This window comes from Lasiodiplodia theobromae, assembly GCF_012971845.1.
Source record: "Lasiodiplodia theobromae strain AM2As chromosome Unknown scaffold_18, whole genome shotgun sequence".
Classification (NCBI taxonomy): domain Eukaryota; kingdom Fungi; phylum Ascomycota; class Dothideomycetes; order Botryosphaeriales; family Botryosphaeriaceae; genus Lasiodiplodia; species Lasiodiplodia theobromae.
The window spans coordinates 210075-223878 of record NW_023336388.1 but is presented as its reverse complement, the minus strand read 5'-3'; the positions used below and the strand labels follow the sequence as shown (position 1 = coordinate 223878).

General features: G+C 58.1%; 4 protein-coding genes across 4 annotated transcripts; 2 read left to right on the top strand and 2 right to left on the bottom strand.

Moving 5' to 3' along the window:
- Positions 1-2926: 2926 nt before the first annotated feature.
- Positions 2927-5825, bottom strand: LTHEOB_6283 (Cellobiose dehydrogenase; the record flags this gene model as incomplete). Its single annotated transcript, XM_035515522.1, has 5 exons — positions 2927-2935; positions 2988-3083; positions 3307-3567; positions 3631-5723; positions 5777-5825. The coding sequence occupies 5 exons, from the start codon at positions 5823-5825 to the stop codon at positions 2927-2929; spliced, it is 2508 nt and encodes an 835-aa protein (XP_035372866.1).
- Positions 5826-7089: 1264 nt separating this feature from the next.
- Positions 7090-8266, top strand: LTHEOB_6282 (Glycoside hydrolase family 61; the record flags this gene model as incomplete). The annotated part of the gene is made up of 3 exons (XM_035515521.1): positions 7090-7217; positions 7301-7388; positions 7751-8266. 3 exons carry the CDS (start codon positions 7090-7092, stop codon positions 8264-8266), a joined length of 732 nt encoding a protein of 243 aa, XP_035372865.1.
- A 481-nt stretch (positions 8267-8747) lies between these two features.
- LTHEOB_6281 (Periodic tryptophan protein 2) lies at positions 8748-11637 on the bottom strand (the record flags this gene model as incomplete). Its single annotated transcript, XM_035515520.1, has 7 exons — positions 8748-9896; positions 9954-10081; positions 10175-10545; positions 10592-10842; positions 10899-11394; positions 11455-11567; positions 11620-11637. The coding sequence occupies 7 exons, from the start codon at positions 11635-11637 to the stop codon at positions 8748-8750; spliced, it is 2526 nt and encodes an 841-aa protein (XP_035372864.1).
- A 386-nt stretch (positions 11638-12023) lies between these two features.
- Positions 12024-13448, top strand: LTHEOB_6280 (Cell division protein GTP binding protein; the record flags this gene model as incomplete). Its single annotated transcript, XM_035515519.1, has 6 exons — positions 12024-12059; positions 12114-12127; positions 12186-12228; positions 12283-12445; positions 12504-12814; positions 12870-13448. The coding sequence occupies 6 exons, from the start codon at positions 12024-12026 to the stop codon at positions 13446-13448; spliced, it is 1146 nt and encodes a 381-aa protein (XP_035372863.1).
- Positions 13449-13804: the final 356 nt, after the last annotated feature.

The following is a 13804-nucleotide window of genomic DNA, read 5'->3' as shown; positions in this document are numbered from 1 at the left end:
CTGGTTGGAGGAGCGCCTGCCCGTCTGGGAGTAGCAGAATCTGGGGAAGCGACAGGCACCCGGAGTGGAATGCCACGGCTGGATCGGGGAGGCTGCAGGCGCACAGTGGAGGGTGTAAGACAGGCTCGCAAAAGCAAGCTAGGGCGCAGCCCGCGTGGGACAGCGGGCGTGCGGTGATTGGGAAGTTGTGGGTTGACCGGTGCGGCGGCCCTTGTCGACGCCGGCTCAGCGGTTGATGTCCTCTTGTCCAACGGGCCAGTGCGAGGTGTCGTTCTTGAAGTTCATACCCGGAAGCGGAGGGGAGTAGGGGCGGGGATGGAGCTCAGCAGCGAGCGGCGCCTGGCGGCAATAAGAGAGCTGCGGCGGGCGGGCTCAGGTGACTAGCGTCGCGCAGGAGAGGGGAGGTTGCACGGTGGTGAGGTTCAGGTCTCTGGCGGCGGCGTGGGGGAGAGCTAATGCCTCTGTCCCGAAGCGTCGCGGGAGCAGCGCAACACGCGCCAAGACCAGTGAGCTGAGCGGGCGAGCTGCGCGATGCGATGCGGTGCTGCGAGTGCTGACGTGCCGGGTGCGCGAGGCTCTTGCTCCATCACCGCGGCGAGGGGCCCGCCGCATTTTATGCGCCGGCCGTGCTCTGACTGTTCAATGTCTAGTGGGGAGCATCGCCGGCCCATCGCAGCCATGCATGCCACAGGAACAGGCTGCATCACGAGTCGCGCGCCAGTCAGCTGCACTGGTGTTTCTTCGAGCGCGCCGCCCTGCGCATGCGTCGGCTGCAGCGCGTCGTCTGCCTCTCAGCATCACAATCCCTCATCCTCCAGCCCGATAACGCAGCCGCGGCGCAATCTTTGCCGGGAGGGGCGCGTCCCTGAAAAGGGCAAGAGTCAGAGGTCGTCATTTCCTACTCCAGCCGACACTAAGCGCAGGGTCTGCCAGAATTCCGACCAGCGCCGACGCGCCAGATACGATCGCCATTGCAACTGTCTACCCTGTTCGCGCAAAAGCTTGGCTTGCAACAGGAACTCCACCCAGCACGCCCGCCAATCGCCTCGCCCTCTGTTCGGACCCGGGGCCGGCCGCTCGCCCTCATTGCGAACCTGTCGCGGAATAATGACATCAATTCCGCATTTAGACACGACTCTGTGCCCTGGTCGCTGCTCCGCACCCGCATAAGCCACAGCGACGAACACCTGCATGTCTCCATCCCCGGTCCGCGTCGTGGTCGACCCCTCCTCCAGCCCGCGTCCACCACTCAGCGCCGGGCCCGCCTGCCTGTATCGACGTGCTCCGTCAGCCGCACAGCGGAAGGCACCCTACAGGCACTCTTCCCGTGAGCGCTCCCCCGCTCTCGCCGTCGTGCAACCCTCTGCGAAGAAAGTTGTGGTCGAGTCCTTCATCCTTTCATCCACGACTTCTGCCTGTGGCTGGAAGCCCCGCCTTCTCTCGAAACACGCCCCTCCTCCATTAGCGTGGGGGCAATTGCCTTCAAGAACATGTGCCTGCCTTGCATAACAGCGGGGCGTCGACGAGTCTATGCGAAGGTATCACCGATCTGCCGCGTCTATAGCCAGCGCCTTTTTAATCCCTCCAGCCCATCTTCTCGGGAAGCCCCATCTGTACGTCCCGCCTGCAACATCTACTGAGGCACGGCGGATATGCTGCCATCTCGTTGGCTAGCGCCGCCAACTTATCTGCTGCACATCGTCGGCTGCGTGCAGAAATAAGCCAGAGCTGTGCAACCGCATTCTTCTTGAAAAGGAGACGACTCCACCACGTCTGGATGGTGCGTCGGCACTCCGGCCTGCCAGCAAATGCCGTCTGCAGTTGGCTGCCGCCTTCCACCAACGACGTTGCTTGTGCAACCTGACGAAACATGCCCAGACTTTCCCCCTCCTCATTGATTCCCGCTGGTCCTTTCATAATTCCTCACCACACGTCACCCCATCTTAATCAATCCTGTGGAGTTGCTCCCGCTCCGTTTGGCAGCTTGTGCAGTTCCAGCCAATGGCACAGTGCAGCCGACTTTGGTCGGCCGAAGTACAGATAGCAGGGTCCATTCCAGTTCCCTATCATGCAAAAAATAAGAGATTTTGCTCACGCGGTGCCGAGGCTAGCGTTGAGTATATGGATGGCTAGGCTGGATACATACCGTTCGTCCGCCTCGAATCGCCACCAGCAACGTGTGCAACGATGTATCCGTTCCCAAGCCCGCCGAACGGCGGACTTTGCTCCGTTTGGTGTCCGTTCTTTTTGCCATTCTTCTTATCTTTTGCGGCACCGCACGAGGTGGTGTTGCGGTTTCACATTTCTATCGGTAAGCCGCAACAGCCGGGACAAGCGCGCGTCGACCAACCGTTTTTACGCGCGTTCCCACCCAACCCCCTCCCGCGCCCTCCCGATCAACGGGCCGAAGATCTCGGGCTGCTATCTACGTCAGTCCCGCGTGGCACTAGTCGCACCGTTGATCGATGCGGCTGTATGCTGCGTGGGAATGTGGTCATGGGGCCCAACTGTCATCATCCACCTTTCTGTTGCTGCGAAATCGCCATGTACAACTACTGCCGCTACTACCCGACGACCTCCGGATGACGTATCCCGGATGGGGCTTCACACGGCTCTGTTCCCGCGGCTGACCTTTCGTTGTGTGCTCAGCCTGGGGTGTGACGCATACCGGTCCACTTCTTATACAGGGTCTCTTCTTTTGGCAAGGCTGCAGGCAGACGCTTTCGAACATTGGCAAGGTGGCATAGCATGACGAGAACGTTCTGCAAAGGTACCACGACATTCACGCAGTATGCGCTCACCAGAGAAGCATGAGACAGGAGGCCGCAAGATGATATCAACAAATCCTCTAATTGGAAGTATCCACAAGAAAGTTAACTATGTTCAAGAAGAAAGCGTCTCTCTTCCTCACCAGGCAGCGCATTGCTTACACGCACTACACAAAATATCAGTCATGGTCAAAAGGGGTTGGAAATGGAGCAACGCACCTGCATGTAGTCCACATTGCCCTCGTACGCCGTGCACGTCAGGCCCTCCTCGCAATGTCTCGAGCCGGTCCAGTTGCGACCGCCGCATTGGTAGTACTATTGAAAAATTACGTGTTAGCATTGAAATCCTCAAGGGACGACTGGCGCAAGCAAACTCCCAGGTTGCGAGATCACAGTCAAAGAAGAACGAAACATACGCCTTCGCGTCTTGGTCATCATCATCAACGACAACAACAGTAACAGTAACTCCCAATCACCTCCACACAGCTGTTTCCACCACCTGGCGAACACCGCCACCCAGCTGAAGCATTTAACTCACTTTCTTAACTGCCTCAGCAGGCTCGGAAGCCAGGATCTTCTCGGCGGCCTTCTCGGCGACGGCGACGATGAGGGCGGACGGGTTGGTCGTGACCATGCCGGGGAAGATGGACGCGTCGACGACGTAGAGGTTGTCGGTGCCGTAGACGCGCGTGTTGAGGTCGACGACAGACGTGCCGGAGTTGACCAGGCCGCTGTCGGTGCCCATCTTGGCCGTGCCCATCCAGTGGTTGGCGCGGCGCTTGGACGTCGTGACGGGCATCTGTGTTGGGGAAAGTCAGTATGGAGTCGAATAGAGTGGCAAGAGGAGGGGGAGGGATATTACGGCATCGACGTATTCCTCAACGGTGGTGTTGGCGGGGGGCTGGGTGAAGACGATGCTCGGGTCCTTGGAGAGCGCCGTCATCAGGTTCTTGATACCCTGGACGACGGCGGCCTTGTCCTCGTCGGAGCGCAGGTAAGGCACGGTGGAGACTTGCATGCCCAGACCCGAAGTGATGGAGAGCACACCGCGAGAGGTGGAACCACGGCCCAGGTACTGGGAGATGGTCATCGAGGTGTTGGTGTCACCCTCGACGCGAGCAGTCCACTGGATCTGGCGAGCAATGCCGTCGCTGCCGGTGATCTCATCCCAGATGACGGGGCCGATGTTGGGAGCGGAGGTAGTCAGGATGCCAGTGCGGCCGTTCAGGTACGCCTCCTTGTCTGCCTCGATGGGAGCCTTCCAGGCGCCGTAAAAGTCGTAGAAGGTAACGTTCGGGTGGGTGATCTGGACGTCGGTGTTGGTGTGGTCATCGAGGTTGTGGCCAACAGGAAGGTTGATCCACTGGCTCTCGTCGATCATCGTGTCACCATCGATGGTGCTAGCGTTGACAACCGTGAGCTGCTCCTGGGGGCCAATGCCACTGCGGAACAGAATCTTGGTGGTGCCGAAGGTACCGGCAGAGAGGATGACACGACCAGAGCTGGCAGTGACATTAACGGTACCGCAGTAGCCGCCATCGCCGTTGGACTGAACCTCAACACCGGTAACGTGGCCACCGTTGCGAACAAGGCGGCGGACGGACGTGTTCATCCAAAGCTTGAAGTTGCTACGGGCGGCCGCGTTCACAAGGTAGGTGCCCATCGGGCCACCACGCTCACCGTTGGCATACATGAAAGGAGCGAGGGAGAAAGTCTTGTTCTTCTGGTCAGGAGAGTCGTTGGCAGTGACCTGCTTCCAGTTGGCAGCCGAAAGCGCGTTCTGGAGAACATTGAAGCCCTCCTGGTAGTAGAGCTCGCCATCCGTGGAGGGGTGATCAGTGCCGGGAATCACATCGAAGACCTTGTCAACAGCAGACTGCATATCGGTCGATTTCCAGCCAGTCGGGAAGTTGTAGTCCCAGTCGATAGCGGGGGCCTTCCACCACAAAGCAGCGTTGACAGCGGTACCGCCACCAAGAACGCAACCGGCCATCTGGTCAATGTCGTTGCAAGCAATGTTGGCAGAGTCCTGCCAAATCTGGTTGCAGAGACCGGGCACGTCAAAGCGAGTCAAGTTGGTGCCATCGAGCCACTCAGGCCTCCAGTTGGAGAAGGGCATGTCACCCTCGACCCAGCGGCCGGAGGAGGGAGGACCCCTCTCGATCAGAAGCACACTCTTGCCGGACTCGCTCAGCCTGTCGGCAAGCGGGATACCACCAGCGCCGGCACCGACGATGATGTAGTCATAGGTGTCGGTGGGGACGTTAGTGGCCGTGCAGCTGGCAACAGGGGCAGAGGTGGCGGTGGCAGTGCCGTTGGGAGCAGCAGTGGTGGTGGGCACCGAGGTGGCCGAGGAAGCCCAGCTGGTGTAGGCAGTGTTCCTAGCGCTGGCAATAATGTGGCCATACTGACCCATACCATTGTCGTGCTGAACAATGGTACCAGCGGGGTCATCGACAGGGCTAGGAGAGTCGTTGGCTTGGACCCAGCCAATGACTTCGACCGTACCGGTAGGCAGCTGCGAGCCAGTTGCACCGTTGTGGTTCCAGGCCCAACACCAGGTGCAGCGGTAGATGAGTTCGAAATGGGTCTCGTTGACCTTGTGGGAGATCTCGGAGACAGTGGCATTGCCGGTGTAGATCTCGGGGGTGGTGTAGCCACTGGCGTAGCGGAACGAAGTCTTGACCTCGTCGCCGTCGGCCCAGGCAAGCAGGAGCAGAGCAGAAGTCATACCACCACCGTGGGAGATACCCGACCAACCGGCACCCTCCTGGATAGCACCGACCATGTGGCCGATGTACTCATCGTTGGTACCGCCGGCCTCACCGGGCAGAGCCATACCGAACTTGAAACCACCAGTGGTCTGGGCCTCCGGGATGGTGTACTCCCAGAACTTGATACCGGTGTCTGCATCGGTGTAGTAAGAGCCGGTCTGGGCAGAAGCAATGGGGAAAACTGCACGGGGTCAGAATGGACTTGAATTCGACGGAAGAGTTGAGAATGCGTACGGAGAGACGAAAGTAGGGGCACAGCCCTGAGGATGGTTGGGAACTTCATGGTGAAGCTGGCGACCCGGCGCCAATGGAAAACGAATGACAAGGGAAAGAGCGAAGAGAAAGTCCTCCAGGCAAAGCGAAGGGCGCGTGGTGGTGAAGAGATATACGGCTGGCGGCAGCCAATGGGCTTATATCCATTTCTCAGGAAGTTTGCCAACTCAGGCGGCGCATAACTTGCGCACGGTTAGATTGTTTAGGCACCCTGGCGGGCTTGACGGTAAGCTGGGACGGAGAGGCTCCCGTTGGTCAGCCAAGGGAGCGGCAGCAAGGCCCGTGACAAGCGAGTTGCGGCGTGTTTCGACACATGGTGGAGGCCAGGGTTGGCGAGTCAGCGGGCCAGAACACAGGGCGTTGGATGCCAGGCGGTGGGCGTTTGATTGATGTTGATTGCTGCCAAGAAGGGCGTGTTCCACTAGTTTGGGCAAGGACCTTTGTATTGTTCCTGGAGAAGGTCGGTTAGCTTACTCAAAGCTGCAGCAGGAGCGCGCGCCAGGATCCTTGCTTTTGGCTCGCCTACAATAGCCGCTGCTCCTGTTATTTGCACGCCTTCTTCCGCCAACAACGAGCCTGCTTCATCACGCCGGAAAAATCGGAGACAAGCTTTCGTGCAGCTCAGCGCACGCAGCTAAGAGCCCCCACTCGCCCGCAGCGGATGGCTTGTCCGGGCACGCGGCGCGCGCCCATGCACGCCGCCCAATACCTGGCGCGCTAAAATGCTTATAGGTGCTCGCGACAACCCGGACCGCCGTTGCGACACCCCGGACGTTTCTACCCACTGTTTCATTCCTCTCTTCGGGCCTCGCCTGGCTCCAAAACCGGTCGCTGTGGGGTCAAGCTCCATCGATTCTCAAGCCACTCTTGCCTTTTTCTTGCATCTCGACGCTCCATGCGGCAACCGCTCGCGAGTCTTTCTGTGCTATATTGGACCTTCTATGACCCTCCTTTAGCCAGATGAAGCCTGCATCGCTGCCGCGGCCGCGTGTGCGGCGACGCCCCTGGTCGTCATCCAGAAACAGTCCCAGTATCATGCGAGCAGCCACCTGCTGGCGGCCCAGGCCGTTTCGTTCCGTTTCCAATTGCGCTGCTGGACCCACGGAGCGCGTCGCCGGCGGAAGCGCAGAAATGTTCCGTCTACCCTCATTATCCAAATAAATATGCGATGCGTCCTGGTCCTAAAAGCACTGCTCCTTTCCTCTTCCAAATCGTAGATCGGCCGTGCCGTGTTCTTTCTGGTTTCTCCACTGTTCCACCTCCCACTATCCACCATGAGGTCCATTCTTTCGACATGTGCGCTGGTCGCGTCTGCTTCCGCCCACACTATCTTCCAGGAGCTCTACGTCAATGGCGTGTCCCAGGGCCACACGACCGGCATTCGCGTGCCTAACTACGACGGGTGCGTTCCTGACTATCGCCTTGCCTCTTTCGTCTACACAGCCTCACCCTCGTATTCGATTCGCTAACCTCCCCTCCCATCAGCCCTATCACCGATGTCACCTCCAACGATGTGATCTGTAACGGCGGTGTCAACCCCCTGAACACGCCGCTGCCGACGGCTATCATCGATGTAAGTACCATCTTCAAAAGCAAACATAGCTCCTTTACCTCGCCCTACAATCTCAAAACGTCGATCCCTTCCACTATAAGACCCCTACCGCAAGCGATGTTAGGGACACCGGGTGGTCAAACAGCCCCCATGAGCACAGCCAAGCCCTACCAAGACCCCTCAACTCCTCTGAGTAAGAGCATAGATACGGAAAAAGAGGATTGGAGGAAACAACTTGAAACACGCACCGCACCATTAATTCCCCATTTGGCAATTTCGAAATCCCCTCTCTTCCCGCGCCCACCGTCAACATCACTCTCACGTCCCACTCTGCATGCACAATGACTTGCATATCCACTCAGATCCACTGACGCAAATTCCAGATCCCCGCCGGCGCCTCGGTGACGGCCGAGTTCCACCACACGCTCGCGGGCGCCGACTCGTCGGACGGCGACGACCCGATCAGCGCCTCGCACAAGGGCCCCATCATGGCGTACCTGGCCAAGGTCGACGACGCGACCGTCGAGGACGTGACGGGCCTGTCGTGGTTCAAGATCTACGAGGACGGCCTGGACGGCGCGTCGGGCACGTGGGCCGTCGACAAGATGATCGATAACGCCGGCAAGGTGTCGTTCACCATGCCCAAGTGCATCCCCGACGGCAACTACCTGCTGCGCGTCGAGCTCATCGCCCTGCACGGCGCCAGCACCTACCCCGGCGCCCAGCTGTACATGGAGTGCGCCCAGATCAACGTCTCCGGCGGCACCGCCGACGCCGTGCCCTCGGGCGTCGAGTTCCCCGGCGCCTACAAGACGGACGACGCCGGCATCGTCTTCAACCTCTACTACCCCACCCCGACGTCCTACGCCATTCCCGGCCCCACGGCGCTCACGTGCTAGATGGTAGAGGCTTGATGTGCCCCTTACTCCGCCATTGAGCGCCACTGATGTCTGGATCACTGCAGTGGTGGTGGTGTCGTATGAGTTGGCTGAAGTTCCCTTTTCTTGTGAATAGTTTGCTGGGAGATGCTCGAGACTGGTCTCGGCGGAAGCAGTTCACTCTTCTGTATATACTTGTCAATCATGAGAGACGGACGTCTGCACAAATTTACACTACAATCTTGATTGATGATGGAACACGTATCTATTCTGAAGCCCTTCGAAATGTGGATCTGGTGGGTTACTGATGCCTCATTCCCCACTGGGCGCCACAGTTCACCTTCGCGTTGAGTCCTGAGAGAACGCTATGACAACCAACATGCATGATTACCTGTGCGTCATCCACCAAAAAGCACAAACTCCTTTTTTGATTCCCTCTTGGCCCCCTAAATTAACAAGAAACTTGTAGAAAGAAAAAGTGGAGAGCAAGGATCTAAAGGATTCAATCGAGTCCCATCCATTCACCGCTCTCACTGTCGCTTCCCTCACCCTCCTCGACTTCCATCTCCTCGCCGTCCTCGACGAGCCCAAGCACGTCGTCGGCACCCAGCGCACCGTTTTGTCTGCCGACTGGCTGGGTGAGCAAGAAGTCAATGGCGTACACATTGTCCTCCGCAAGCCGTGCCACCTCCCGCTGCACCTTCGCAACGACCTTCTGGACGGCACGCAGCTCCGGTGCAAACTCGCCCTGCCGGTCCTTGAGCACACGGCCGTGGCTGGTAAGTAGCGCCTCGATCCACCGGAGGTTGAACTCGAGATGGGGGCTCTCGTCTGCTTGAGCTGCAACGAAGCGCAGGAGGCGGGCAAGGTACACTTGCGGAAGGTCCCGCACGACAAGTGCCACATCCTGGAGAGGAGTCGCGTAGTAGACTCGAGCGATAAGGCCACGCTCATTCAGCCGGAAAGCCATGGCCAACGCGCGCAAGTACTGACCCTCCTTCAGCGCCGCCAGCGTCGAGTCAGGCGTTACCGTCACATCGAGGTCAAAGGGATCGAACTGCAGCGTGTTGTCGAGGCTGTAAATGAGCAGACCTTCCGTGCTTGCGGCACAGAATGCGCGACCCGTGGGCGCAAAGGCTACTGCAGGAACGCGGACCTCCGGACGAGTACGCCGCGAGCTCATGTCGCCGCCACGCTGCGCGCCAGGCAGTGTCTTATCGCCGGCAAGGCGGTCTTCCAGGTCGGAGGCATCACCAGTCTCGTCAATGAGTCCACGAGGTCCACCTTCGGTTAGGAGCTTGCTGTTGAGGAATTCCTGCGTGCCGTCTAGCGATAGGTTAACGCTGACGGTATATTTCTTCAACAGGACGCCAGACTGCACGTCGTACAAGCAAATGTACTTGCTGTTGCCGCCGGCGAGAACGCACGTGCCATCTGCGCTATAGGTAATAGTCTGGAAAGCTTTAGTGCCGGCCACATTGGCCGCGGTCCGTCGGTCCGTCATCTTGCGACCACCGGATACATCGCGACGACCGTCCAACCCGCCGACTTGGGTTGCATCGGATACCGACCAGAACGACAGCTGACCATCGAGGGTCGCTACCGCGATCTGTTTTGAGTCTGGACGGAACGCCAAGCTGAGGATGTCGGACTGCAATTGAAGAGGCTCGCTTGTCTGGGTCCGTGCGAATATATCCCAAATGCGTACGCTGTGATCCCAGCTGCCACTGACAATATTGCCTCCGTTCGGCGCAAAGGCGAGAGACGATACGGGTGCTTCGTGTCCGGAGAGTGTATCGAGAAGCTGTCCGGTCTGTACGGACCAGATGTGGATATCTGGGTCGTCACGCGAGCCAGCGCAGATTACCTCTCCACTGGGGTCCACAGCGATAGAGGAGAAGGAAAGGCGTTTCGGTGCGGTAAACGTACGGAAGTTCCGGTAGCGGATCAAGTCCCACGCTCGCACAGAGCCATCGAGAGAAGCCGTGAAAAGGACGTTACCACGTTTTGCGAACTCGCAAGCCGTTACGCCACTGGTGTGTTCGGTGAAAGTAACGATGCAAAATCCGGAAGCAGTGTCCCAGACCTTGATCTTGCCATCGTCAGCGCAAGTGATAATCCTTTGACCATCTGGCGAGTAGACGATTGAGTTCATCGAGTCGAAGTGGCCCTGCTGCTTGAGAATATAAGATTCAGATTGCCACTCCCAGACGAGCAATTGACCAAGCTTGGATGCGCCGAATGCCAGCCATTCGCCGGTCTTGTTGATGGTGACGTAGTCAATATCATGTTGCGAGATGCTACTTAAATTAGTCGAGGGTTTGGGAAATCATTCGGAATCCGTACCTGAGGTTTTGGATCGTGGAGAACTCAGGCAGCTCGTGAATGCCAAAAATACCGTTTGAGAAGCCCACTACCAGGAGGTTGCTTTCGGCGTGAAACGCGGCGCAAGTAACGTGCGCGTTGTTTTGCATAAAGTAATGCTTCTCAGCTATCCTCCAACGCTCCGTGTCCTCTTCCGGCTCGTCCTCATCCAGACCAGGTTTTGGAAGATATTGCCACTCAAAAAGCGCACCGTCTTTGCTGACCGTGTACATCTGTAACTCAGTCAGCATACCTCGCCCTGATTCCACGCGCCTGCAGTTATACCCACCGATTCCTGATCTTTTGAAAACCATGCACCCACGACGGCCTGCCTGTGTCCGGACAGGGTTGTGGGGACGAATCCGTCCTCCGGATCCAAACTCCATATTCTTGCCGTAAGATCTTTTGAAGACGTAAGGAAAAACCTAGAGTCGCCAGACCACTCTATGCTCTCAACATTGTCATAATGGCCGGTATATACTCTATGGCGTACGAAAGGCGCAAATTCCAGCTCGCCGTCTGCGCCGGCATCCGGGGTCGACGGCGTGTGCCACACTTCGACTTGACGGCCAATTGCGGCAGCGAACTGACGCCCATCCGGCGCGAATACTATGGACGAGACAGGCGATCGGAACGAGAAGTGGTAAAGCGCAATACGGCGGGGCACGTTCGTCAGAATGGCGCGGCCATCTTCGTCGACGGATAGCAGCAAGTTGCCGCGAGGATTTAATGCGATGCGGGCAATGTTCCGGCGGTGCGCGAAAGGAAGAGTGTGCGATTTGTTGCTGCGAAATGGTCAGATCCTGCGTCATGAATGGTGGTGCAAGTTGGAGGTTTGTTCGCACTTGACCAGGTCGAAGACTGAGACGCGGTTGCCCACGGGCGACAGCAGACAGGTGCCATCCGGGGTGAAAAGAAGGTTGCCGCGGCTGTAAACAGTGCCCAGCAAATTCGAGAACTGTGCGCGGGTCAGCGACTGCGGCAGCAAGGCGTGCGACGGCGGTACGTACCCTGAAGTCGGTCTTCATGGCGGCATGGACTTATCGATTGCGGGCGGGAAACTTTTTGGTGTTGCAGCTCTCGAAGGGCTTGGCGCACAGGCATGGCGGTCCGAGCGCGCGTGCTAGCGTGGCCCAACGCGCTTTCCCCCAGGGTCTCTCGCCGAAGGGGAACCTCGACTTAGGGGCTTCCACCACCGCTCTCCACTGCCTTCCAGCGCCCGCCGCCCCATTGACGCCCGCCCTTCCTCCAACTTCCTCCGCTCGCTCCACCAACGTCCGCGCCCTGCTTGGCCTCGGTCACCACATTGTGAGCTTCATCTCTTCAGGGGCTACTTTGCGCATCCGCTCACGCTCGCTCCAGCTCCACACTTTCCTACCACCACACCAAAGGCAGCGCGCCTCACCACCCGAAAATGGCGGAATCTGCGTCCCCGATTGGCATTGCCAATGTGAGTTGACCCCGCCATCTTTATGCGCCCGACGTTTGCTGACCTGTCCCCCAGCTCCCCAACCAACGGTAAATAGCTACCTGCTTCTCCTTGCGATCGCGACCGCGCCACCTAACACCACCGCAGGCACAAGATCGTTGCGAAGCGCGGTGCCGCCTTCACTATTATGGTACAGCTCCATCGCAATCATCCAGCGGGATCAGGGATTGACGTGGTGTGATAGGTTGCTGGCGAGTCCGGCTTGGGAAAGACGACCTTCATCAACACTCTCTTTTCCACCACGATCAAGAACTATGCCGATCACAAGCGCCGCCACCAGAAGCAGGTCGACAAGACGGTCGAGATCGAGATTACCAAGGCCGAGCTTGAGGAGAAGTTCTTCAAGGGTTAGTATAGGGGACCCCCCGCCGACCAAATGCGCGCATTGGCTCATTCGCTTTACAGTCCGCCTCACGGTTATCGACACGCCCGGCTTCGGCGACTACGTCAACAACCGCGACTCGTGGCAACCCATCATTGAGTTCCTTGATGACCAGCACGAGTCGTACATGCTCCAGGAGCAGCAGCCCAAGCGTACGGAGAAGATTGATCTCCGTGTCCACGCCTGCCTGTACTTCATCCGCCCTACCGGCCACACCCTGAAGCCTCTCGACATTGAGGTTATGAAGCGTCTCTGCACTCGCGTCAACCTCATTCCCGTTGTCGCCAAGGCCGACACTCTCAGCCCCGCTGACCTCAACAAGTTCAAGGCCAAGGTATGATTTTCTAGTGGATTTTTTAGCGTACTATTTTACTAACGAAATACGAAAGATCCGATCTGTTATCGAGGCCCAGGGCATCAAGATCTACCAGCCCCCGCTCGAGGAGGACGATGAGGCCGGTCTCCAGCACGCTCGCAGCCTGATCGCTGCCATGCCTTTCTCCGTCATCGGCTCTGAGAAGGACGTCCAGACCACTGATGGCCGTACCGTCAAGGGTCGCCAATACGCCTGGGGTGTGGCTGAGGTTGAGAACGAGGAGCACTGTGACTTCAAGAAGCTCCGCGCCATCCTTATCCGCACGCACATGCTGGATCTGATCCACACGACCGAGGAGAACCACTACGAAGCGTACAGGGCACAGCAGATGGAGACGCGGAAGTTTGGCGAGGCTCGGCCCAGGAAGCTGGACAACCCCAAGTTCAAGGAGGAGGAAGAGGCACTCCGCAAGCGTTTCACGGAGCAGGTCAAGGTAGAGGAGCAGCGTTTCCGCCAATGGGAGCAGAAGCTCATCTCGGAGCGCGACCGCCTCAACAAGGACTTGGAGCAGAGCCACGCCGTCATCAAGCAGCTCGAGGCAGAGGTCGAGACACTGCAGGGCAGCGTTACCCGCTCTCACGGCCGTCGTTAGGCCACTTTCGCACTGCGCACCCGGTTTTTCCTTTCTTCTGATACCTCTCATTTGCAGTCTTTCAGTACGTTTGTAATGGCGCTTAGCGAGCTTCAGTCCAAAGTTGGTTTGAGGCTTTGCGACTTCGCAACTGAGCCTTTTTCTTAAGCAGCGCGGCGGCGGGAGGGGATTCCGTTTTGGCGCGGGAACCGTTGCGTAGTTGGGAGTTTTCAAGCTGGGAGAGACGCATTAAAATCTGGGGAAGCATCGGCTAATTTTGCATCTTCCACTTCTCCCCCATTGTAGATTAATGAACTTTTGCGTTGCCCTTGAGCTAAAATCTTGTGTAATGTGGGCCACGTTGATTCTGTGATTTG